The sequence below is a fragment of the Urtica dioica genome, chromosome 4, assembly GCF_054948205.1.
Source record: "Urtica dioica subsp. dioica isolate 48M chromosome 4, U.dioica_male_clone48M_v1_H2, whole genome shotgun sequence".
NCBI classification, from domain to species: Eukaryota; Viridiplantae; Streptophyta; class Magnoliopsida; order Rosales; family Urticaceae; genus Urtica; species Urtica dioica.
In genome coordinates, this window is record NC_142759.1 from 5,311,243 (window position 1) to 5,333,815 (window position 22,573).

General features: G+C 35.8%; 4 protein-coding genes across 5 annotated transcripts; 1 reads left to right on the forward strand and 3 right to left on the reverse strand.

The window, feature by feature from the left end:
• The first annotated feature begins 331 nt into the window (after positions 1–331).
• FOLT1 (folate transporter 1) lies at positions 332–3,155 on the forward strand. Of its 2 annotated transcripts, none has more exons than XM_089612580.1 (11): positions 332–639; positions 737–813; positions 899–975; positions 1,204–1,297; positions 1,386–1,479; positions 1,846–1,919; positions 2,092–2,196; positions 2,395–2,466; positions 2,562–2,582; positions 2,677–2,744; positions 2,853–3,155. In XM_089612580.1, exons 1-11 carry the CDS (start codon positions 522–524, stop codon positions 2,983–2,985), a joined length of 933 nt encoding a protein of 310 aa, XP_089468706.1. In that variant the 5' UTR covers positions 332–521; the 3' UTR covers positions 2,986–3,155. The 2 variants fall into 2 exon arrangements, with proteins under 2 accessions (XP_089468706.1, XP_089468708.1); XM_089612582.1 differs by having other exon boundaries at positions 2,095–2,196.
• A 971-nt stretch (positions 3,156–4,126) lies between these two features.
• Positions 4,127–6,667, reverse strand: LOC149399625 (alpha/beta-Hydrolases superfamily protein). The gene is made up of 5 exons (XM_089613880.1): positions 6,591–6,667; positions 5,635–5,985; positions 5,347–5,529; positions 5,009–5,244; positions 4,127–4,596 (listed from the first exon to the last, which is right to left on the reverse strand). Exons 2-5 carry the CDS (start codon positions 5,917–5,919, stop codon positions 4,347–4,349), a joined length of 954 nt encoding a protein of 317 aa, XP_089470006.1. The 5' UTR covers positions 5,920–5,985; positions 6,591–6,667; the 3' UTR covers positions 4,127–4,346.
• A 1,874-nt stretch (positions 6,668–8,541) lies between these two features.
• On the reverse strand, positions 8,542–11,057 carry UBC17 (ubiquitin-conjugating enzyme 17). The gene is made up of 6 exons (XM_089613134.1): positions 10,890–11,057; positions 10,667–10,770; positions 10,241–10,343; positions 10,074–10,137; positions 9,160–9,248; positions 8,542–8,930 (listed from the first exon to the last, which is right to left on the reverse strand). Exons 1-6 carry the CDS (start codon positions 10,917–10,919, stop codon positions 8,835–8,837), a joined length of 486 nt encoding a protein of 161 aa, XP_089469260.1. The 5' UTR covers positions 10,920–11,057; the 3' UTR covers positions 8,542–8,834.
• A 6,119-nt stretch (positions 11,058–17,176) lies between these two features.
• On the reverse strand, positions 17,177–22,557 carry D2HGDH (FAD-linked oxidases family protein). Its single transcript, XM_089611511.1, has 16 exons — positions 22,508–22,557; positions 22,192–22,417; positions 21,362–21,729; positions 21,043–21,144; positions 20,810–20,857; positions 20,450–20,520; positions 20,024–20,142; positions 19,555–19,650; positions 19,345–19,454; positions 19,020–19,100; positions 18,753–18,853; positions 18,471–18,579; positions 18,112–18,217; positions 17,915–18,000; positions 17,706–17,831; positions 17,177–17,625 (listed from the first exon to the last, which is right to left on the reverse strand). Exons 2-16 carry the CDS (start codon positions 22,304–22,306, stop codon positions 17,536–17,538), a joined length of 1,728 nt encoding a protein of 575 aa, XP_089467637.1. The 5' UTR covers positions 22,307–22,417; positions 22,508–22,557; the 3' UTR covers positions 17,177–17,535.
• Between the last annotated feature and the right edge of the window lie 16 nt (positions 22,558–22,573).

The following is a 22,573-nucleotide window of genomic DNA, read 5'->3' on the forward strand; positions in this document are numbered from 1 at the left end:
ATGGCTACAACGATGTTCCATCCATTGGTTCTAGTGACTACGACGATAACCAAGCACATTTTAAAACCACTCTCGACACTCTGATCACACAACTCCTACGACAAAATTTGAAATTTTCCTAGCCGATGAAGATGGTAAAGATTGGTCTCAAAAAGTCATATCCTCAAATTTTTTGCACGAATACAAAACTTAAATTAAAATCCTCTCCTTGTGACATCTTCCTTCTAATTTAAAGATGTAGATCTCTAATTTTTTTTTTTTTTTTTAAAACATCTACATTAAACACACACACAAATTGTAGTAAGCAAGAAAAACACACATATATAATGGTCTAGCTGAAGAAACAGACTTCTAAAGCTGTGAAGAAAGCCCAAGACGTCCCCACCAAACGACGACGTGGCACTCCATATAAATCTCTATCTCTCTTCCCGAATCTAGCATTGACCCACTCACTCATGCCTTTGACTTTTTGTTCCCAGAATTCCCTCCCAAAATGATTGAGCTTTCGAACTGAACCCAGAATGTCATCGTCGCCGAAGCATCAATGGCGGTGGGAAAACGCCGCCGCCGGGGCGACCGCTGGATTCGCAACCGTCGCCGCCATGCACCCTCTCGACGTCGTCCGTACAAGGTTCCAAGGTCACAGTTTTTTTTTTCCTTCGCATTTTAGTCTTATAGTTCTGTTGAAATTAGGGTTCTGATTCGATTCGGACACTCGGATTCTATTATTGGACAGTCAACGACGGGAGAGTTTCGAATCTTCCGACTTATAAGAACACGGTTCACGCCGTTTTCACAATTGCACGCTCCGAGGCAAGTTCTGCTTCTTCGCGGGATTATTTTATATTAATGTTGTTATTAACATATTTTCTTAATTACTTTTATGGATATTGAGCAGAGATTGAGAGGACTGTACGCTGGCTTCACTCCAGCTGTTCTTGGGTCGACAGTTTCATGGGGATTGTATTTTTTCTTGTGAGTATCAACAATGGTGGTTATTTAAATTGAGCTTTACATTTGTGTCTTTGAAAATTTGACCTTTTTTTATTTTTATTTGATCCAACTCTGTTGCCATGCTTTCTTTCCTGGCTTGACCCTGTGAGCTGCAAAATATGTTTTTTGTTAGTTGATTAAGTAACTCTTCTCTTTTAATCTACCTCGGTCTAGAATCTAAATCCTAAGATTTAACTGAATAATTTGTAGCTATGATAGAGCAAAACAAAGGTATTCAAGAGACGGGAATGAGACGTTAAGTCCCGCTCTTCATCTTGCCTCTGCTGCTGAAGCCGGAGGATTAGTAAGTCTTCTTGAAAAAAAGAAAAACACACTATTTGGCTGCTATAGATGACACGGGTCTTATCGATGTGTGTTGTTTTGCACGCTAGGTTTGTTTGTGCACAAATCCTATCTGGCTGGTCAAAACGCGGTTGCAGCTTCAGAATCCTCTACATCAATCTCGGCCGTATTCGGGGTTTTACGGTCTGCTTCGCATCTTACATTAAGTTGCTAGTTGTGTGCACTCAGATATTCCTTATCCTAGTGAGTCGTGAAAAAAATTTGATCCCAAAACTTATCAAATTAAGCTTAAAGATCAAGAACATAAACAAATTAAGATGATATCACGTATTGACCCATATGTTTACTTAATTATTGGCTGTAAGTATATGCATAGATTTGTACTTCAGGAATTCGAATTGGTTTAAAAAAAAAAAGGTATGGGAAGAATTTTATTAGTGAACATTTATATTTCCAGGACTATTGGTCAGTTATTATATGTTCATGTTTTAGTCTTTATGCGATTGTTTTGTCTTCATGACTCTTTAATATTTGATAATATTATTGCAGATGCTTTAAGAACTATTATGAGAGAGGAAGGATGGATTGCGCTTTATAAGGGATTTGTTCCCGGGCTTTTTCTGGTATGTCAATATCAATTGAAAAGTTAGCGTGTTTACACTTATCATACAACTCAGAACATATGTATGTGACCACTCTTATCATTAATTCTTATGTCAATATTTAGTTTGTTGAATGACATGTTAGACATTGCTCGCAAATCTTTCTGCTAATTGATCGTTCGTGTTGTTTCAGCAGGTTTCTCATGGCGCCATACAATTTACAGTATACGAGGAGCTTCGTAAAGTTATTAGTGACTTCAAGTCTAGAAGAAGAATCGGATCTTCTGATACAACTTTGGCAAGTTGCTTGTCTAGGCTATTCTGCATCCATTTTTAACAGATTTTTTTCTTCCATATAGAGACGAGTATCAATGAAATTCAGCTAATCACTTGATCATTTTATGCCTTTATCACTTTTAAATCATAAGAAAAACCGTCGAGCTTTTAAGTTTTATGTCGAAAAATTCCTGACACTATCGTTTTTTATTTTTAACAGAATTCATTTGACTATGCTGCTCTTGGAGCATCCTCCAAGATTGCTGCCATGCTCGTATCGTATCCTTTTCAGGTTGGTATTTTCAATTCTAAAATTGGATATATTTTTCACTTAATTTATTATTTAATCATCCATTCACACGCTGTTTCCTTCGTTTGTCTTTCCAGGTCATAAGAGCCCGATTGCAGGTTAGCCAATTAATCACGACTGTTTCTAAGTTACATCCTATGTTTGGCATTCATATACAGTGTCCATGAATTTTGCTTTTGTACTTTTTTGCAGCAACGACCGAGTAATGAAGGAATTCCGAGATATATGGACAGTTTTCATGTCATGAAAGAAACTGCACGGTGTGTGAACAGTGTCCAGTCATAAAATTTATCTACGCATTAATCAAAGTGAATTTTTTTTTTCTCTGCGAGTTTGGGTAGCTAATTTTCCTTTTTCGGGATTTTCAGGTACGAGGGTCCACGAGGTTTCTATAAGGGCATAACGCCGAACCTTCTGAAAAATGTCCCCGCTGCTTCAATAACATTTATTGTTTACGAAAATGTCTTAAAACTGCTTAAGCCGGCGAAGAGAGAGGACTGAAACAGTTTTCCAATTCAGGTCTGATCACTCATTCTTTTGGAGTTAACTTATTAGCAATGTTTAAATAGGGTTACAGTTAATTTTTTCCCGGTCAACTGTAAGTTATATGAAATAAACGTTCATAGTCAATATTTATTGATTTGTCAAAACTGCGTACCAAATAAAATTATTCATACTCCATTCTTTTCTTAGTCACTACTTGCTTACTGAGCTAGCCCCTCTTGTCGTATCTACTTATTTATTACTTCCCATTAAAAAAAAACGAAAAATTGGCTACTTAAGCCATCTAAACTAAACTATAGGAATGGTAAATTAGCCAATCTTTGATAAATACTTTGTAAATAACCAACTTGCATACGTGGCAGCCTATTAAGTACTTTTTTACATGTTTAGCTGGATTAAATAAGTTTTTTATTAATCTGTTAATGGGCTATATCCCAATTCACTATAACCGATATAACTTAATAACAAAAAAAAAAAAAAAAAAGGCGATGCGACTTGGAGCGAAAATGTGATTGTCAATCTCAAATTTACTAGACCTGAAACTAATATTATTAATACCGAGTGAAATGCTCCAGGAAAAGACCATAGTGGTTGGGTCTGACCAAGGTTCAAAATTTTGAAGATTCGATATTACAGAAATATCAATCGCCAATGGAACATAAATTCTTTGAGAAATTTGACATGCCATGGCACATTATGAAGAAAAGAAATTGGCAAAATATCCATTTTTTTTAACGTAAATTATCGTTTTTCGGTAATATTTTTTTGTTTTGTTTTTGGTGGTCAGTACCTGTAGGAAAACGATTTTAAGAGTTTGGCCGAATTTCTGCGGTATTATAATCTTTGATAGGACGTGAATACGACCGAATATCATGGTTTGTATGGTATTAAAATTGATTACGCTTCTAGAGACTAGAGCTCAATGGTGTTATGTTAGGACTTTAACTTTATCTAACAACCATGTAATCTCTTTTCTTCCCATTTAATAGCAACATGAGCATTTAATATGTCTGAATGACAATTTTTTTACTACTATGTATAACTATTTTTTTAAACTACCATATGCACACATTTAACTTATAGGTTTTTTAATCGTATTATAGTGTGCTTTGGCCTTGAAAAGCCAACAAAATCCCTCTTTCTCCAAGCCTCCGTTTACCATCACATGAATGATATATTACATTGATCAGCAGAAATTCCGGGTACCCTTTAAGTTTTCGAGTCGAAAAAAGAACGAAAAAGCACAGATTATAGTTTCACAAACTCAAGAGATGCATTTCTTACATTCCAAGTAAAAAAATTTAAAGCCAAAAATAAAAATGGAAGGAATGTCTTTGTCCCAGGAACAATACTGAAAACTAAGAGGCAGAGTGTTTACGAAGGAACAAAAGGATTTCTTCGGAGACTTGTCGAGGTTTCTCTTCGTGGATGAAATGGTGGCCATCTAAAATAACCACTTCCACTCCAGGGACTAAGCCCTCGAAAACTTCTCCGAGCACGTATTCCTTCCTGCCAAGAGGCTCAAAACTGACATCTTTGTCGCCCGATATGTACTTCACCGGTACGGAGATTTTCGATCCTTGCCACGGAGCAAGAAGTTCCCAATTCCTGTAAAAAGAAAAGGAAAAATAAATGCCAGTTGAAAAATCTAACACCTATTATCATATCCTCAAAGTCCTTGCAATGAAACGTTAAGTTATTCGCTTCCAATGCAGAAGTTGCAAGCTTTTTATGCTTTTATCATTATGTGTGACGTTTTTTTTCCTCATTCAAACTAATTTTATAAGAAAAATGGTCAGTTTTTAGATTGTATTAAGATTGTGCTCTAATTAAGTTTCCAAATCAGTTTCATAGGTGATAAATTTCATTAGAAAAATAATAATAATTTTTTAAAAGTAAAATGCTCAAAAATAATAGTTTCATAACCATATTTCTCACACAATTACTTTGGTGACCGTAATATCACTTGTGTAGTCATGAACCATTTACGAAAAAAAAAAAGAAAAAAAAAGAAGCTTACAAGTCCATGGCACGGAAATAGTTGAAAGCCCCGGTGAAGCCGGATTCCTCAAACTTGTCGGCATAAACTTGGAGCTCTTCCTCGGTTATCCACGATGGCAATGGCTGTGTACTCAAATAATCGACGATCTCCATATCCGACGGAGCTACCAAATCAGTTTCCTTCATCAGCACGAACTTCTTAATTACCGTTAAATAGTCGTATCGCGCGAATGCCCTCTCGGCTCTTCCCGGTTCCTTCTCCGCCAAGAAACATGAAACATAGAGATTAAAAGAAATCCATAACATTATATGTTGATTTGCAGTGCTCATTATCTGTATTTTCTCTCAAATGCATACCTGAAACTGAACGACACGAGAACCATCTCCAATGGCTTGTCTAATACACTCAACGGCTTTGACAGTTGGATTTCTTGGGGTGTAAGGAACAGAAAGAGCAACCAAACCCAATACCCTATCAGGCCTAAATAGGCTCAGATACCACCCAGCCACAGCTCCCCAGTCACTCCCCACAACAAATGCCTTTTTTTTTGGTCAACAAAACCCAATTCAGTATATAAATCCAAAACCCCAAGGAGTTCAATTTCACTTCTAATAAAAAAAATATATGCTTTGTAACTATTGTACCTTTTGTTGGGCAAAGTGGTCAATAAGGCCTACGAGATCACCAACTATGTGGAAGAGAGTGTAAGAGTTTGGGCTGAGAGGAGAGTCAGAGTCGCCATAGCCTCTCATGTCCGGTGCCACGACGTGGAAGCCATGGCTGGCCAAGAAGCTGATCTGGTGACGCCACGTGTACCAGATTTCCGGGAACCCGTGGAGGAGCAGAACAAGTGGCCCACTTCCCTTTTCTGCCACGTGTATCCATATCCCGTTGCTCTTGACTCTATCGTGCCTTACCTCGCTCGTCATAATCTGATCATCAATCTCTCTTTTGTTGAAGTTAGAGAGAGAGGTCTGGTCTTAAATGCAAGCTATCTGGGACATTGATAGAGTAAATGGTAAAAGTTGCTTTGTTTTGTAATTTTTTTTAAACAGGCTTTATTTATTTAATTTTATTTCTTTTAGAAAGCTGTCTCCATATGAGCTTTCGATGGAATGAAAATTAATGTAGTCAAGAATTTTGTGTACCTTTAATCGCAATGAATGACCTATACTTTTGGGGTATATAAACTATAAAGCAATCACTTTTTGGTTAATCAATTATAGGCCATATTAGATTGTCAAAAAAGCAGGTAACTCTGCTCCAATTGTTGGCATTTCCCTAAAAAAACTTTTCACCTAAAACAATTTTGGGGGAAAAAAAAAGATCAACGATTGACTGGGATTTTCTAAAACTTATCATGGACTCGTTAAAGAGCATAATTGAAACGAAATTTTAAAAATAAATAAATAGTCGTGGCACAATTGGATGGTGAAAAGCATAGATTCTATACCGACAGACAAGTAGAGATAAAAGACATATACAAGTTATTCACTCTAGTGAAATCACTCTGAATTATTATTAGTTCTTTTTGTAAAAAAAAATAAATAAATAAATTAAAGTCAATATATAAAACTTCCAATTCATAATCGTGCCTTACCTCGCTCGTCATAATCTGATCATCAATCTCTCTTTTTGTTGAAGTTAGAAAGAGAGAGGTCTGGTCTTAAATGCAAGCTATCTGGGACATTGACAGAGTAAATGGTAAAAGTTGCCTTTGTTTTGTAGGACTCCAAAGTCAAAGTTGAGAAACTTGAAGAATGGAGCAAAAGGAGGTGTTGTACTTTGACTTGTTTAATTGGAGGTTTTGAAGTTTGACTTGCTTACCAAAGATTTGAAATGAGTCTTTAGACCAAGTATTTCTTTGTTTCTTGTGAACGAGTTTCGAACCAGAGTATAGATTTTTATTTATTTATTTATAAATGATGTGGCTGAAGTCCGGGAATTATTGAAATAACGATGGTTGATTCGCAAACGAGTACCGGTCAATGAGCTTTCAAAACCAGGTCATACACTACATTTTTAGCATAAAAATTGTATGAAACCTTAAAAATATAGTATGCAAAAATTAAAATGACCAAAATAAATTAAAACAACAAAAATATTACAAATATGAACCCTTTTCACGGTTGTAGAGTAACTTATGAGCTTATAAATTTTGTTGAATCCGATGATTTTATCATTAAATAGTATCCTTAACTTACTCCTTCAAGATAATGAATCATGGTTTTATATGAGTAATTGAGATCTTTTTTCACTTTTTCGATATGGGATTGTGAACTAACATATAAGAACACATTTATCACAATAATATGATTTTTTTTTTCAGCACCAAAAGACCGGCTTATTTAAGGCAAATATGGACGCTTTTCAAATGTCAAAAACTTATTTTTGAGAACCCACTTACTAATCCCATCAGCAACTACACTACTTTGTCTTAGAATCCAATAGAAATCAAAAAAGAAAAACACGAAACTTAAAAAAGAGTGGAGTCTATACTCTCCATCTATGATCCGTATGTAGAGCGAGCATCAAGCTTCTATAGTCTTCTTCTATAATCCGAATGTAGAGCGAGCATCAAGCTTCTGTAGTCTCCTTCTATGATCTTATGGGGATACACTAGTTCACATATTTTTTTTGTCTCCACGATACTCATTGTTATAACAAAAAATTAGACAAATAAACCACCGAAAGTTTAAGAATTGCTAGATCGTCAACCTTTTGTAAATAACCACCTCAATTTATTTACGGCACTAATGATAAAAATACCCAAAAACATTCCTGCTTATTTTGGATTTTTTATCTTTTTTAGTGCCGTAAATAAGTTGAGGTGACTATTTACAGAAAATTAATAAAAGATTGACTATTATACAAAACGCTATAAGTCAAATGGCTATATAGCAAAAAAAACCCTTTTATAATTGTTTTCTTCATCGAGTCGTGGTACTAATTCCACAACAATGCTTCTCTTTCGTAGGGAATTTAGAGCCATAAGACTTCTAAGATTCTCCATACCAAATGGTTCAAAACTCTGTTTGTCATCTCAACCGTATGCAGTTCAGATTGACTCTCCTTGCTTTATGCGATGTTTGGAGCTCAAAAGGTGAGGGTGAAAGTGAATTAAAATAAAATATAAAATGGAAAGAAAAATCAAAATTTGTAGTGTTTCACGGAAAGCACGAGGAAAAGGGAGACGGGTAATGAGAAGAAAGACACAAACGTGAGGCTCACACGTATAAATCTAGATTGAACTCATTTTCATCCACCTCTCTAAGGAAAATAGAACTTTAGTTATACATTTCTCCCATCAACTCGAAGAAAAAGAAAAGGAGTTCTGTTTACTTATGTAATTATTTCCCTCGTATATTTTCAAGGTTTAAAACACATCCTTACACAAAAGCAGAACAATAATAAAAATAAAAAATAAAAATAAAAACATAGAAACGAGGGATCTCCGATTGCTAGTAGATATAGACTGCAAAGCATACAAATAAGATGGGGTGCAATGAAACACCCACCAGTACCAGTACCAGTACCATAACATACGATGATTAATCAAAAGGGTTCAATTTTGTTTTCAGATTATACGGCAAGTACTTCTCACCTAATATAGTCCTTACAAAGAGAGTTTTACACAACTTGGTGTCTCTTCCTTTACACGTACCAGGCATTCTTTGCCAATTTACAAAAGAGTTATTGAGAATCAGGACCGAATACCCAGCACTTCTTTTCAGAAATCATATATTTCTTTCTTCGTTTTTTTTTTTTTTTTTTTTTTTTCAAATTCCTCAAGACAAGGAAAGCCAACTATATCTAAACTTCTTCCAACAAAATGCATGCCTCGTTAAACCTTGTCGTCGTGGAACCACCACCTCGTCTCTTTCGGAGACCTTCCATTTCTACAGTTCTTTACGTACCGATCGTTATCTTCGGGGCGTTGCTGAAATTAAATAAATCACTCATCAGAAAAATGTTTACACTGAAATCCCATCAGTAGTGCGTATAACAGATTACATTGCACTACCACTGACCTAAAAGGGAGAAGGAAAAAAAATACTGATTGTCATGAACTAGTGGGATTCCAAAAAAATGGATTGCCTTTAGAGTATATACAGTTTCCAAATTGTAGATTGTTGATAATACCAACTAAATTGAATCGACACACTGACCTTTGCAGGCGAGCTCGACAGCATGGAAAGAATGCTAATACAGATTGAGCTAACAGTCATTGCGGGCGACCAAGAATCGTACAGAATGTCTGAAGAAATCCACATACAGACACATAGATACATAAATGAATAAACTTAACATGCTTATGCGAATTGAATATTATTCATGGAGACTGCGAATGAAATGAATTGCATACTAAACTTGGGCAAATCATGGGGACTATAATGAAGGATACAGTGTAATCGCAAGAAATTCAATATTCCATCATATTTCCCATATAGCAGTGAGGAACATTTTATTCGACATCATCACGGTTGCAAGTTTTTAGTTAGTACAGTGCATGGATATTCATATATTAACATGATAGAAACGTGCATCTTTATGAGAAAAAAACTCAAGGAAGCATATATTAACAAATCTAGTAGTGACCCATTAATGCAATAAATGAAGCTACACCCATGGTTAACAGAAGCATCCACAACGAGCTGGCATAGACTTTGATATTTGAAGGTCTAGATTAAGAAATAAGTAACATTTAATAGGATGCATATATTTTCAGCATCTACATTTCAATGTGTACGGAAAGAAAGCTCACTTTCTTATTGAAGGATACAACTCATTTGCATGGAAAGAAAGCACAATATGAAAAAAAAAATTCAAGCATGCAACACTGACCCCCCCCCCCCCCCCCCCCCCAAAAAAAATAACCATAGCAAGCCTCTTGAGAGAATAGAGAGTGAACCGTTTGGGTTTAAAGCAAAAACAAAGCCACGTTCAATCAACGAGCGCTTGTGACAAACACTGACACCAAGTTCCCAGAAAACAAACTATACAGAATCAACACAGACAAGAACCTTTACCACTATTGCACACTCTGCAAACAAAATAAAAGCTAAAAGAACCATAAACTCACCTAAACAAATATGACCATTGCTGTAAATATGAGGATGCAAAGGAGCTGGATGCAGAAATATGACCTGCTTAATCCACAGCCGTATATACATTTATAGAATCTGAGTTAAGACATTTATACCAAATTTAAAAAAGTAAAAAACTAAAACAAAAATACAATCAGCTCACCTGTGGGGCTTCCATAGGATAATGCTCAGGAAAATCAACTTGAAGCTGGTAAGTCTCATTGGTATAAAGAGTCCCTTGAGCTCCATTGACTTCAATCACCCACCTAAGTTGTGGACAATATTCACCCACACCCAGAAAAGGGAAAAAAATATTAAATACACAGTTTTTGAGTAACTAAATAAATATATGAATAAATTCATACACCAAAAATTTCAGACGATAGCCAAGAATCAAGATGATCACGTTATTTCAACACGGCTGAAAGTCAATTCAGATAAAAACACCCGAAAACTCAACAAAGTGACCGATCGTCAATTTCCAGCTTATTCGAAAAAAAATCATACAAACTGAAATGAAAATAGAAAACACAACACTGATTTTTACCAAAACCCTAAACGAATTGAAGTGGATAAATAAAACTCGAACCTCTGAAGATTGTCGGTAACTTTGTGTTTGAAACCTGAAGGAGGATTAACCTGCCACTCGAGAAGCTCCTTCTGAAGCCGATTGCAAGCAATCTTACTCAAAGTCTGAAAAATATATAGAATCAGAAAATCACGAAGAAAGGCGAAATCATAAATTGAAAAGAAAAAATAGAAATTCAAGGCGGATAAAAGGTGAAATGCGGGAAAGAAAGCCATGGACGAACCTTCCGAGAGTTGGCCGAAGAGCTTGTCATCGTTTGGATTCTTGTTTTTGAGTATGCTAAAAAAATGGTGGAGAGAGAGAGAGAGAGAGAAGAGAGAGAGAGAGGTGAAAATGTGAAGGTGTTGACGAAAGGGACAAAGAGGGACACCGAGAAAGCCACACGGTTTCACACTTTCACTAAATAATGGAATTTGACCAATTTGTGTGCTTCAATATACGCTTTATTTCATTCTGCTCCTTAAACTTGAAAACCTTCAGATATAATCCTTACATTTAAAAAAAAAAATTCAAATTATAATGGATTTCAAATTAATAAAAAAAAATTATTCTATGTCGGTCATGTAGCATTTTATTCTTTAAATTATTTGGTCAAATTAGTTTTAATATATACATGAATACACTAAAATAAAATGTAAAATAAAATTTACTAAATTAAAAATAATCATTATGTGATTAACCACTATAGTGTCAATTTTTGAGATTTCGTCAAGACCTCGCTCATTTATGAGATGGTCATCGGAAAGAGAACAAAGAGACTCAGACGATTATATGACAATACTTTTTTTACTCGCGTCTCGAATGAATTCTAGGACATATTAAAAATAAACAAAATTGACTCAGATATTGAAATGATTATATAATATAAATAACAAGCAATTATTCAGATTTGGATAGATCTATATCTTTTAGTTTTTTTTTATAAATATGATAAAATATTATAAGTAACAACGACGACAACCAAAACAAAAAATAAGATTTTCTTTTAACGTCGGAAACCAGTTATCAGCTATTTTATTTTTAATATTATTATTAATAACGATCACTTATTTTTTTAACGTTTGTTGGAATTGCTAGTCAAATATATTTTTTTTTAAAGCCGAATTACGCTCTGTACATTCCCACGAGGGTCTCTTTCTTACCACAATCTGGTCGTCACACAGTAGTTAATACGCTCAATATTAAAAAAAAAAAAAAAAAAAAAAAAAAGATATATATATATATACATATGCTCAAATAAGAATAGTATTTTTATCGGAATTGTGGGCCCTTAATTTAATTTATTGCCTTCGCTCCTAATTTTCGGTCTTTCCTTTGGAATCTCCACTCATCAGATTAAATATTGACATTTACTATAATGTTCTGTTACGAAACAAATAAAGCAGTGTCTTTTAATCCCGAAAAAAAAAAAGCAAAAAAAAAAGCAGTGTCTCATTTAGCGTAAAAAAACCCCTTTAATTTAATTTTATCAACGTAGTCGTGTGACATATGAGTTTAATCTTTCACTGTCTCAAACCCATATGATTTTATTTACAAAAGAGGTTTTTGATAAAAGGAACGATACTTTGAATTCTTGTAATTTTAAAATCAATTTTATGACAAAAAAAAAAAAAAAATCTTTACTGACTGGTGCAAGATGACGCACTTTTTTTTTTTTACTAATTTAATTGATTCAAAAGAAAATAAGAAAAGAAATATAGAGATTATTCAATTGGTGAGGAGTGAGCTTAAAACTACCAGACAATTATTCTACATATTGTCGAAGATTGTTTATAACGACTTGATCTTTTTTTTTAAACAATTTATAACGACTTGATCATCATTTATAAGTAACGAGTATAACTTCCTTGGCATATCATGAGATAATCATCATTTATAAGTAACGTTTGGTGAAACTATTTATACTGTACACATATATATAAGTGGAAACATATATTTTTTCTTTCTAAATATAACTAAGATCATAGTTCATAACAGCAAAATTAATTTAAGCTCTTAAAAAGTATTTTATTTTTACTCACCAAACTAATAATATGCATTCTTGTAAAAACTAATAATATTAAATTATTCAGCAAAATATTTCATAAAAATACTTCACTGGTTAATAATAAATTACTATTATATTATATATTAAATAGATAAAAAAAATATACTAAATAAAAAACATGTCAATTTTTGTAATTTTATATAATAATTTATCAATTTTCGTGCTAATAGCAATTGTAATTATAAATACAGTTAACCGAATATGCCTTTGGTATTAGTTGCCGGTTAGAGTAGTTGTTTCCGTCAACAATTTCTACGACGCTTACTCTAAGAGCACAACAATGTCGAACTAGCACTACACTAAATATACTAAAGAATTAAAATTTCAGCGGCGCCTGAGTGTGTTGTTCCGAATCTCAAAACGAGGATGTAGTACACACATTTGACTATGTTTCTGAGATTTTGAGATTTCATTAATTCAAACAAGAAAAATACTTATCTTATCCAAACACAAAAAATTAAACAACTTTGAGCATATATTTGATCAAACGGTTGAGCTACATGTGACAGAAAATAAGAGTACTTCGTTCAAAACTGGAAGTTCATGGAATAAAAAACTTGGTTCCAACAACAACAACAACAACAACAACAACAAAAAAAAAAAAAAAAAAAAATTCCATGCTGTGTATACAGGAATTTTTTTTTTTTTTTTTTTTAAATAAATTTGTATTTGAAATTTTGAGCATATTTCAAGATTCTATTTTTTAGTTCCGCAACAGATATTATAATGCTACAATGACAGTACTAATTCATGTATATACCAAACAGGGAGACCAAATTAACGAATGAAGCTGGTCGCTGTGCCAGGGGACCCTCTCTCGTCTTTCCTCTTCCTCTTTTGTTCCGAGGGCTTGTCGAGTCTCCTTCGGACGCGGGAAGAACAGCGGCTTATTAGGGGGTTCGGTTCCGGCGTCATGATCTCTTCATCACCCACCTCTTCTTTGCGGATGACAGTCTCGTGTTTTGCCAAGCCACGAAGGAGGATTGTGAAGAGGTTGCTCGCTGCCTCCTGGAGTACTCGAGAGCCTCGGGACAGGTGGTCAACTTTGCTAAATCTGACGTGTGTTTTGGCTCGGATGTTGATGAGGCGGCCGGGGTGGAGCTTGCGAATATCTTCCAGGTGTCGGTCACGGCGTGTCACCAGCTGTACCTGGGGCTCCCTACGGCGGTGGGCATATTGAAAAAGGATGTCTTCGCCTATTTTCGTGAGCGTGTTTGGGAGAAGATCAACTCGTGGCGGGGGCTTTTTTTCTCGAATGCCGGGAAAGAAGTTCTCATTAAGGCGGTGCTTCAAGCAATTCCCTCCTATGTTGCTAGTTGTTTCCGCATCCCGCAAAGGCTCGTTGATGATATGCATAAGGCCATGGCTAGCTTTTGGTGGGGGGATCAAATGAGTCAGAAGAAAATCAACTGGTGTAAATGGACGGAACTCACGGTCTATAAGGATAATGGTGGTCTTGACTTTCGAGATATTGGGAGATTTAATCAGGCTCTCCTCGCTAAGAATGTGTGGCGTCCCCTTAGGCGTCAGGATAGCCTTGTTGAGCGCGTGTTCCGTGAGAGCTACTTTCCGAGGGTGGGATCTTTGAGGCGTTCTGCGGTTCCTCGGGGTCCTTTCTTTGGAAGAGCCTTTGTTGGGGCAAAGAGGTGATTCGGCGTGGTTCGCGGTGGAGAATCGGGGATGGGGAATCGGAATCGGTATCGGTGATTGGTGGTAGATGGATTCCTTGTCCCCCTTCTTTTTGGTTTTGAGGATACCATTTTATCCCGGGTGATATGCGGGTCTCGGAGCTTGTGTTGTATACGGGGGGTTTGGAATGTTCCCTTGATCGAAGCTATGTTTTCCCCCGAAGATGCCGACATCATTACTAATATCCCGTTGAGTCGTAGCGGTGGCCCGGATGTGCTTCGGTGGCATTATATGAAGGACGACGAGTTTTCGGTCAAGAGCGGTTACCGGGTTGCGATGGAAACCTTTACTCCTTTGGCCGGCACGTCGGATCCTTCCGGGAATATTGAGTGGTGGAAAATCCTTTGGAGTCTCAAGCTCTCCCCTAAGGTTAAAAGTTTTGCTTGGATGGTGTGTCGTGGGTGGATCCCGGTTCGGGCTAATCTTGCTAAGAAAAAGATTGTGACCAAGATTTTTTGTCCTATTTGATCGTTTAACGTTGAGACTCTTTTCCACGCCTTTTGGGGCTGTCCTTGGGCCCGAAAAGTTTGGAAAATTGGTGGTTTTAAAGATCTCTTCCCTTTGTTCCGTGACGGCGACTCGATAGGGCTGCTCCTTGAGGTCTCGAAAGTTCTCAAGGTAGGTAATCTCGAACTCTTCATTTCTTTAATTTGGGAACTTTGGAACCACATGAATAATGTTTGCGCCGGAAAAAAAAAGTGTGGAACCCAGGAGACCTCGTGGAGTGGACGGGGGGCTTCGTTCAAGACTTCGGGAAGCTACGACCGGGACCCGTGGAGCTGGCCCTCCTTGACAAAGTCGGAAGTGGAGGCCTCCGCAGAAGGGCACGGTTGCGATCTCTGTTGACGCTGCGGTTCGCCCTCACGCTCGGAGGTTCGGGATTGGCGTCGCGTGGGACTCTTTGGGGGTGGTTCTCGGTTCGGAGATTGTCACCCGGCATCAAGGTCTCTCTCCTCAACTTTCGGAGGCTGCGGCGATTCTCCAAGGTATGATATTTGCGTTGGACTTAGGCTGGAAGAATGTGGTGATCCAATCCGATTGCATCGAGGTGATATCGAACATTCGCCATGGTATCTCCCCGATCGGAGCTTGGTACGTTTATTGATGATATTTTGATGCTTAGGCCTAATTTTGATTATCTAGACTTTGGTTTTCATTCTTGGGATTGTAATAAGGTTGCCCATAACCTTGCTAGTTTCGCTCTTAATTTTGAGACGGGCGCCCGGTGGATGGTCGGTCCCTCCTTGTGCTTTTTTAGAGGCCGAGCACGACCGCCGAGATATTAGTCCTTGAGTGTAACCACGATTTTTCTCCGTCATACGTGATGGTTTTAATGATATTCTTCCCGTGCCGCCCATGGTTTTAAAAAAAAATTACCAAAACAGTTGTCTGTATTTATATTCTTAAAAGAGTTGGACCGATTCCCTTCTACTATATTAACATATCCTTTCATCACTCAAACAGCCACTTTTGGCTCAAAAGAACACATTACATTACATATACATATACATAGCTTTCCGTCTTTTCCGCGTAATTGGTACGTAGGCATAAATAATCTTCTACTTTTTACATCTGGGAAAGTTGCCTGAATTTTGGATATATTCTGTTCAAGGGTGATAGTAAGTGGAGAGAATAAAATAAATAAAATGTTCAAGTTCATAATAGAAATCAACATATTTTTCGTAGATAAAATAAAATAAGCAATTTATTGAGCCATTGCGTATGCAAGGCACACAATAATTGGTTGGAATTTAATTTAAAACAGAGGGCAACTTTGTGCTGGTGTCTATGCTTTTTGAGTTGGATGATTTATCAAAGGGCAATGTTCCAATTCTTTCTTATCCGATACACCAAGCAACCACCACATACATTTTTAGGGCACTGTAGAAATAGCCAAAATGAAACTATGAAATTTGTTTTTAGCTTATGTTTCACAATTTTTAGGGAAATAGCCAACAGACTTATGTGTCAATAATTAAAGTCTGATTTACCCTTATTTATTAACAAATTCGTCACTTTCTCTCTCCTACTTTTTTCCTACACTTTTTTTTACATAAAAACTTCAAAAACCATATCTATCTCATATGAACTCGAAATTGAGTGATTCCAAATCCTACGGATTCGTGACGCCGAGATCTTCAAAAATAGATCCATTGTGTTTGATGAAAAATCATGTTTAATATCATAGATGTAGAAAAATCATGTTACTACCTTAAATATGGAAATAACTGGAAATTTTTGAAATTATCAAAAAAATAAATGGAAACGTAACTATGATGCATTAAACATAATTTTTCATCAAACACAATGAGTCTATTTTTTAAGATCTCGACGCCACGAATTTGTAGGATCTGAAATCACTCAATTTCGAGTTCGTATGAGAAATATACGAATTTTTGAAGTTTTGATGCAAAAAAAATTATTTGAAAAAAATAGGAGAGAGAAAGTGACGAATTTGTTAATAAATAAGGGCAAATCAAACCTTAATTATTGTCACATAAGCCATTTGGCTATATCCCTAAAAATTGTCAAACATAGGCTAGATCCAAAATCACATTTTTAAAGTGGCCTAGTTACTTACAAATCTCATTTTTGTATGTGATTTCTATTGAACTTTTTTAATAGCTTTTTTTTGGGCTCCGTTGGCTTATAGTTGCAGAATATAAAAGTTTCTAGGCAGCATTTAGCATATTCTAGTATTGAATTAAAAAATGGTTAAGCTACAAGTTACCATGATTATGACAAATCATGAAATCTCTTACAAAATTCCTATATACATAATCCGGGCTTTCCATTATAAATACAATATATTCATATACAACACACCATAACGTCTTTAATCACAAGCAGATATAAACTCTCTTTTCTGTTCTTTTATCAACCCCAAAAATATAATCAAGTGATCACTGAATATCTCAATAATCCCTCAAGAAGAATAATAAATTCAAATTTAATCCAGTCATTAATTCAGATTTCAGGACACAGGAGCCTTTATTTATTTCCAGTTGTACTGTTGTCTTTTAACCCAATTTACAGTTAATACAACTACATGGGGTTTATTTACTTTATATTCCAACCCTCAAGACACGGGTAATTTTCCACACAAATGAGTTAAATCGTTTTTTCTTCGATTTCAAGCCGTGAGAGAGTGTGGAAGGACTTTATACGGATTAAGAATTCCTCTGGGATCGAGCATTTTCTTTATCGAACCCATTAGTTGGACCTGTCAAAATATAAGTGTAAATCCTCGATGAATAAAAAGAAAAAGAATAAGGGTGATACCCGGAAATTGCGACACTCAACTGTTTTCATCGGTTTGCTGTAGAAAATCTCATTAGCTTTCATCAACCCGAGACCATGCTCCGCGCTTATGCTCCCGCGATGTTTCGATGTCCATTCGTAAACATAGGGCTCAATTTGCGCTAATATCTACACGGTTATACAACATTACTTAAAATATGACATAATAGAATCATTAGGGACTCACAAAAGGAGTATATTTTCTTAAGTACCATCTCATCATATTGAGGAGCGGAAATATTGAGATGCAGATTACCATCACCGAGGTGTCCATACGCAACTACTTTAGCGGATGTGTCTGAGAGTTTTCATTGTTAGAATGTTAACATATCTTACAGAATTACTATTCCAAGAGAATATTGAAAATAATAACAATAATAATATTACTAATAATAATTATTATTCTTACGGAGTCTTATTCGCATTTCCTCAACAAGACTGTACATGCTTTCAAGCGGTAATGACAGATCATATTTATACACTGCCCCTGCTTTCATCAATGCCTCTGGTAAACCCTGTGGAATAAAAAAAACAAGGAAAAGAGAGAGAGAGAGAGAGAGAGAGAGAGAGAGAGAGAGAGAGAGAACTACTTTAAGCTAATGAATCTCAACCTACTCGAGAAATAATCATACATCGACAGTTCTAATACCAGAGGTGACTAATACTTCCCTGACTTAATATATGTTTAAAGACAAGGAAATGGAAGGTTACTCATCGTTAGTTAAGACCTTATCTTGCTAGACAAGTGTTTGAGAGGCAAATGAATACCTCACGTATACGCCAAAAATCTGATGCTTGGTTAATGTCTTGTGCTAAAGCACCATCAACTACTATGCCTGATTCCATTGCATGAAGTAGGAATGCTTCAAGCTTTTCTCTGGAAACATTAAAACTAGGTGTAAAGTTCTACAGCATAGCTACGTTACGTGAAACGGAACATGAGGAAGAAAAATAAAATTGCATGTTCTTGCAAAAGAAGAATAGGTCGTGAAACAATGAGGACACGGACAATCCATAATGTGGTAAAATTCATATCAATGAGCTTGTTACCTGTCAGAAGATTCATGACTTCCTGTTGTTTCAATCAAAACGTAGAATTTGTACAGTGAAGAAGGTAAAGGATTCCGAATGCCATCCAAATGATTTACGACCTACCAAGTAAAAAACAATCAAAAAAACATATTCAGATTGCCAAACACAAAAGACAGCCACAGTTTCTAACCGTTCTCATTTCTCAAATATTAATCCTTGTAGGAAAGAGCTTAATAGCAATGAGAATTTGGTATGGATTGGAAAATAAAAACCGTGAAGACTAACCAAGTCCATCGCCACATCATCCAAAAACTCAAAAGCAGACAGAATTTCCCCAAGCTTCCTCTTTGCTTCCATGAGAAGTTTCTGAGCGATAATTTTCCAAGTGTGAGATTTAGCATTTGTAGATTGTGAATTCTTTAAGAAGGATAAGAGACACAATAGAGATGAACTCTTAAAAGGTTTCAAGTATGAAATTCATAATCTAAACTTAAAGATAACATTTTCTGGCAACTTATGATTTTTTTAAGCATTTTGTATCGTTGCGTATCTCATTTAAGATACAGTCGACAACAAAAATATAGAAAATTTCAGCACGGACTAATCATACCTGGCAAGTAAGATAATCGTTGCATGCTAGAAAAGCTACGTTAACCGAAGATAACTTTGGAGGGGTAAGTATGGAAACCTTAGTCACAATTCCCAAAGATCCTTCACTTCCTAACCCAACAATTACAAAACAAGAAAATGGCATGATTACTGCCATTTGTGGCTTCGTAACAAAAAACAAAAAAAATAAATAAATTTAGCACATACCTACCTATAAATAAATGCTTCAAGTCATATCCAGTATTATCTTTGCGCAAAGTACCAAGCATGTCGATAACATCACCATTTGCTAAAACCGCTTCAACACCTGCAAGCGGTTGCCGACATTATATTATCTACAGAGCACATCCAAGGAAAATAATGATTTCTAAGCATATTTCATTTCCTCTGAACGGTATAGTGATTCAAGGTTCCAGAGAGAGATTGAACCGAAGCAAATTCACGTGCAAGCCAAATGATTACAGATGCATCGAACATAACCAGCATGAACCAGAAATTTTTTAGTGTCAACTATCATAGGGTTACATCTCAAAACCAATTGAAAACAAAAGAATTGACTCATGATCTTATTCGTGCTGTAAGTCCCTTGAAGAGATCCATTAACATACAATAGCAAAGTTATATATATATACACATATATATATATCTATAATATACATTCCGAATTAAACAAGTCTTACCAAGAACAGTTCCATGAAGAGATCCATAGCGAACCAGGCGCAAACCACCGGCATTAGTCGAAACATTTCCACCGATCTGGCAACTACCTTTTGCACCCAAGTCGAGTGGCATAATAAATCTGAATACAAAGACATGGTACTTAAAATCACAATCTCAAACACACATAATCAAACTACATCTGTACAACCTATCGCCTAAGATGAATGCAGTGATTTTTGTGAAAACATTAGTCAGATACCAATATCTCTCGTGAAAACATTACCAGAAAGTAATTTGTTCAGGTTTGAACCTGTTGCCTATGAGTTGGTCAAACTCACTGGCTCACTCCTGGACCGCTATATATATTTTTTTTATATATATTTAGCATACATGACTGTAATTAAGAGATTCTATGAGTATGAAATGCGGAGATTACTGAAAATCACCCTTCAGCATCTAGGAAATTTATCAGATTTTCCAGTATGCACCCCGCTTCACATACCAATATCCCACTGATCTGAAAATAAACAAAGGGACCATTTCACCAAAAAGATACAACAATAATTAAATTTGACGGTACATTTAACAAAATAAAATACATATCGGGACGACATGAATTTGCGATATAAAGCTACAGAAAAATACATTAAATAGAGTCAGATAACATATTTCTGATGCAAATGCTAAAATAATTAAAGTAGAAAACAATCCATTCATAACCAAGACACAGTCTTATATGGAAATGGAGTTTCACACAAGAAACTAATAAGCAACGTGTAACAGCAAATAAAGTACATTTTGCGTACCTTATCAAAGGATATGATCTTATTCATCAAACCAAAATTGATAATCACCTGAAATATCGCAACGTAAAAAGACACCATAAAGAATTAAGAGTCAGGTCATTGATGGTGCTAGGTCGCTAGCGCAGATGGGTACAGGCATAATGATGTATCGTGTAAGCATGCCATATTTTTTTTACATGTTGAAATGATTGTTTTATAAGAGAACTATTAAAGAAACAAACACACTGTATTACTTCATCAAAAACAGGAATACTTCCACCAACGAGCCCAGTATTTCCGCCTTGGGGAACAACAGCCAAGCATCTTGAATCGCAGTACTTAAGAATTCGAGAGACCTGAAACAAGAAAATGAACACCACCATACAAGACCTTAGTTTATTTATCTAAGGTTGCTCTCAATATAGACATATCAACATCTAAGAAAATACATTAATAAACAAAGATTCTAAATAAAGATCATTTTATCTAAGGTTGCTCTCAATATAGACATATTAACATCTAAGAAAATACATTAATAAACAAAGATTCTAAACCAAGATCATGGAATTCAACCTCCTCGGTGCTTCTGGGTTGCAATAGAAGCTTGCTCGAACCCTTGTACTTGTTCATCCAATCCGTATTCGCGATCGAAAGCCTTTCTTCATCTTGTATGACGTTTTTCTCTCCCAATATTCCCTTGAAATATATAATGTCATCGGAGTTTAATGTTGAGAATGAGTTATTCCTCTCCACCTTCGTCGCCACGGAGCCGAAACAACGGGATTGTAATCTCAATTTATCCGAAACACTGGTCTCGACATAGGATTTTAGAGGACATTTGCCACCTCTCAAGAAATGAAAACAACTATGGAAGTTCCAATGTTCCCTTTCATTTTTCACTTTGAAATCTCCATTGTTTTTGCTTGATTGCCTTTCATAACCTATCCCAAAAAAAAAAAAAAAAAATACAAAATGACAACTCTATACCATGACAACAGTAAATTTCTACTAGCTTCTTCAAGAATCTGATAACAATTAGTGTTGTACTAGATTGCCAATCGGTGACTCAAATTCAAAGCGTCTAGTCTCTGTGAAAATATAGACGATTCAATTATAATCCATTACTAAAAAGTTTGTACGTATAATTTTATGCTTGTTTCTCCGTTGGAAAAATTACTCTTTTCTTCAACGCCAGCGAGCTGAATCGAAAATATGTTATACAATCACCATGCGTGTGATTGAGCGGGGCAAAATTTTGGCAAGAGTCGTAGAAAAGACTAAACAATGCAATGTGATCCAATTGCACGCGCCAAAAATTCTTTTGAAAATAAAAAATCATCAAGGTCTTCTGAGATTCTTACGAAATCGGAAAGTACGGAAAATTGAGGAAAGAGAGAAAGTACCGAAACTGTTGTTGTCGAAGATTGGTTTAGGCTTCGATCGATGGTCAAAGAGGAGCTTCGTAGATGAAGAAGAAGAGTATGTGAGAAAACGACGAGAGGCTCTGAGTTTCTCCATTGTCGTTGTTTGCAATCCCGTTGGAGAAATTGGTATTTATTTAAGGATAGAGGTCGTTGATTTGACCAGCTTATTAGCCCACCAAACGTAGCATGTAGCTGTATAACTTATCTGTTAACAGGACAGAAAAATAATCCGAAGCCCTTAAAAAAAGGACTGAAAAATAATAATAATTATAATGATTGAAGCTGTTTAACTTACTAGGATTACCGAACAAGTTCGGAGTGGTAATTATTAGGATTACCTAACAGGTTTGAACTTTGAAGG

Excerpts from the sequence above, each read along its gene's own strand:
- FOLT1 (XM_089612580.1), top strand. The coding sequence starts at position 522 with ATGTCATCGTCGCCGAAGCATCAATGGCGGTGGGAAAACGCCGCCGCC. Across the intron at positions 640-736 it reads CGTCCGTACAAGGTTCCAAG|TCAACGACGGGAGAGTTTCG; the intron begins GTCACAGTTTTT and ends ATTATTGGACAG. Across the intron at positions 2,745-2,852 it reads GTCATGAAAGAAACTGCACG|GTACGAGGGTCCACGAGGTT; the intron begins GTGTGTGAACAG and ends CGGGATTTTCAG.
- LOC149399625 (XM_089613880.1), bottom strand. The coding sequence starts at position 5,919 with ATGACGAGCGAGGTAAGGCACGATAGAGTCAAGAGCAACGGGATATGG. Across the intron at positions 5,245-5,346 it reads CTCGTGTCGTTCAGTTTCAG|GAACCGGGAAGAGCCGAGAG; the intron begins GTATGCATTTGA and ends TTGGCGGAGAAG. Across the intron at positions 4,597-5,008 it reads TATTTCCGTGCCATGGACTT|GAATTGGGAACTTCTTGCTC; the intron begins GTAAGCTTCTTT and ends TTCTTTTTACAG.
- UBC17 (XM_089613134.1), bottom strand. The coding sequence starts at position 10,919 with ATGACAAGCTCTTCGGCCAACTCTCGGAAG. Across the intron at positions 10,138-10,240 it reads ATCCTATGGAAGCCCCACAG|GTCATATTTCTGCATCCAGC; the intron begins GTGAGCTGATTG and ends TGGATTAAGCAG. Across the intron at positions 8,931-9,159 it reads TGTCGAGCTCGCCTGCAAAG|CAACGCCCCGAAGATAACGA; the intron begins GTCAGTGTGTCG and ends ATTTAATTTCAG.
- D2HGDH (XM_089611511.1), bottom strand. The coding sequence starts at position 22,306 with ATGGAGAAACTCAGAGCCTCTCGTCGTTTTCTCACATACTCTTCTTCT. Across the intron at positions 21,145-21,361 it reads AACCCAGAAGCACCGAGGAG|GTCTCTCGAATTCTTAAGTA; the intron begins GTTGAATTCCAT and ends TTCTTGTTTCAG. Across the intron at positions 17,832-17,914 it reads CTCCTCAATATGATGAGATG|ATATTAGCGCAAATTGAGCC; the intron begins GTACTTAAGAAA and ends ATAACCGTGTAG.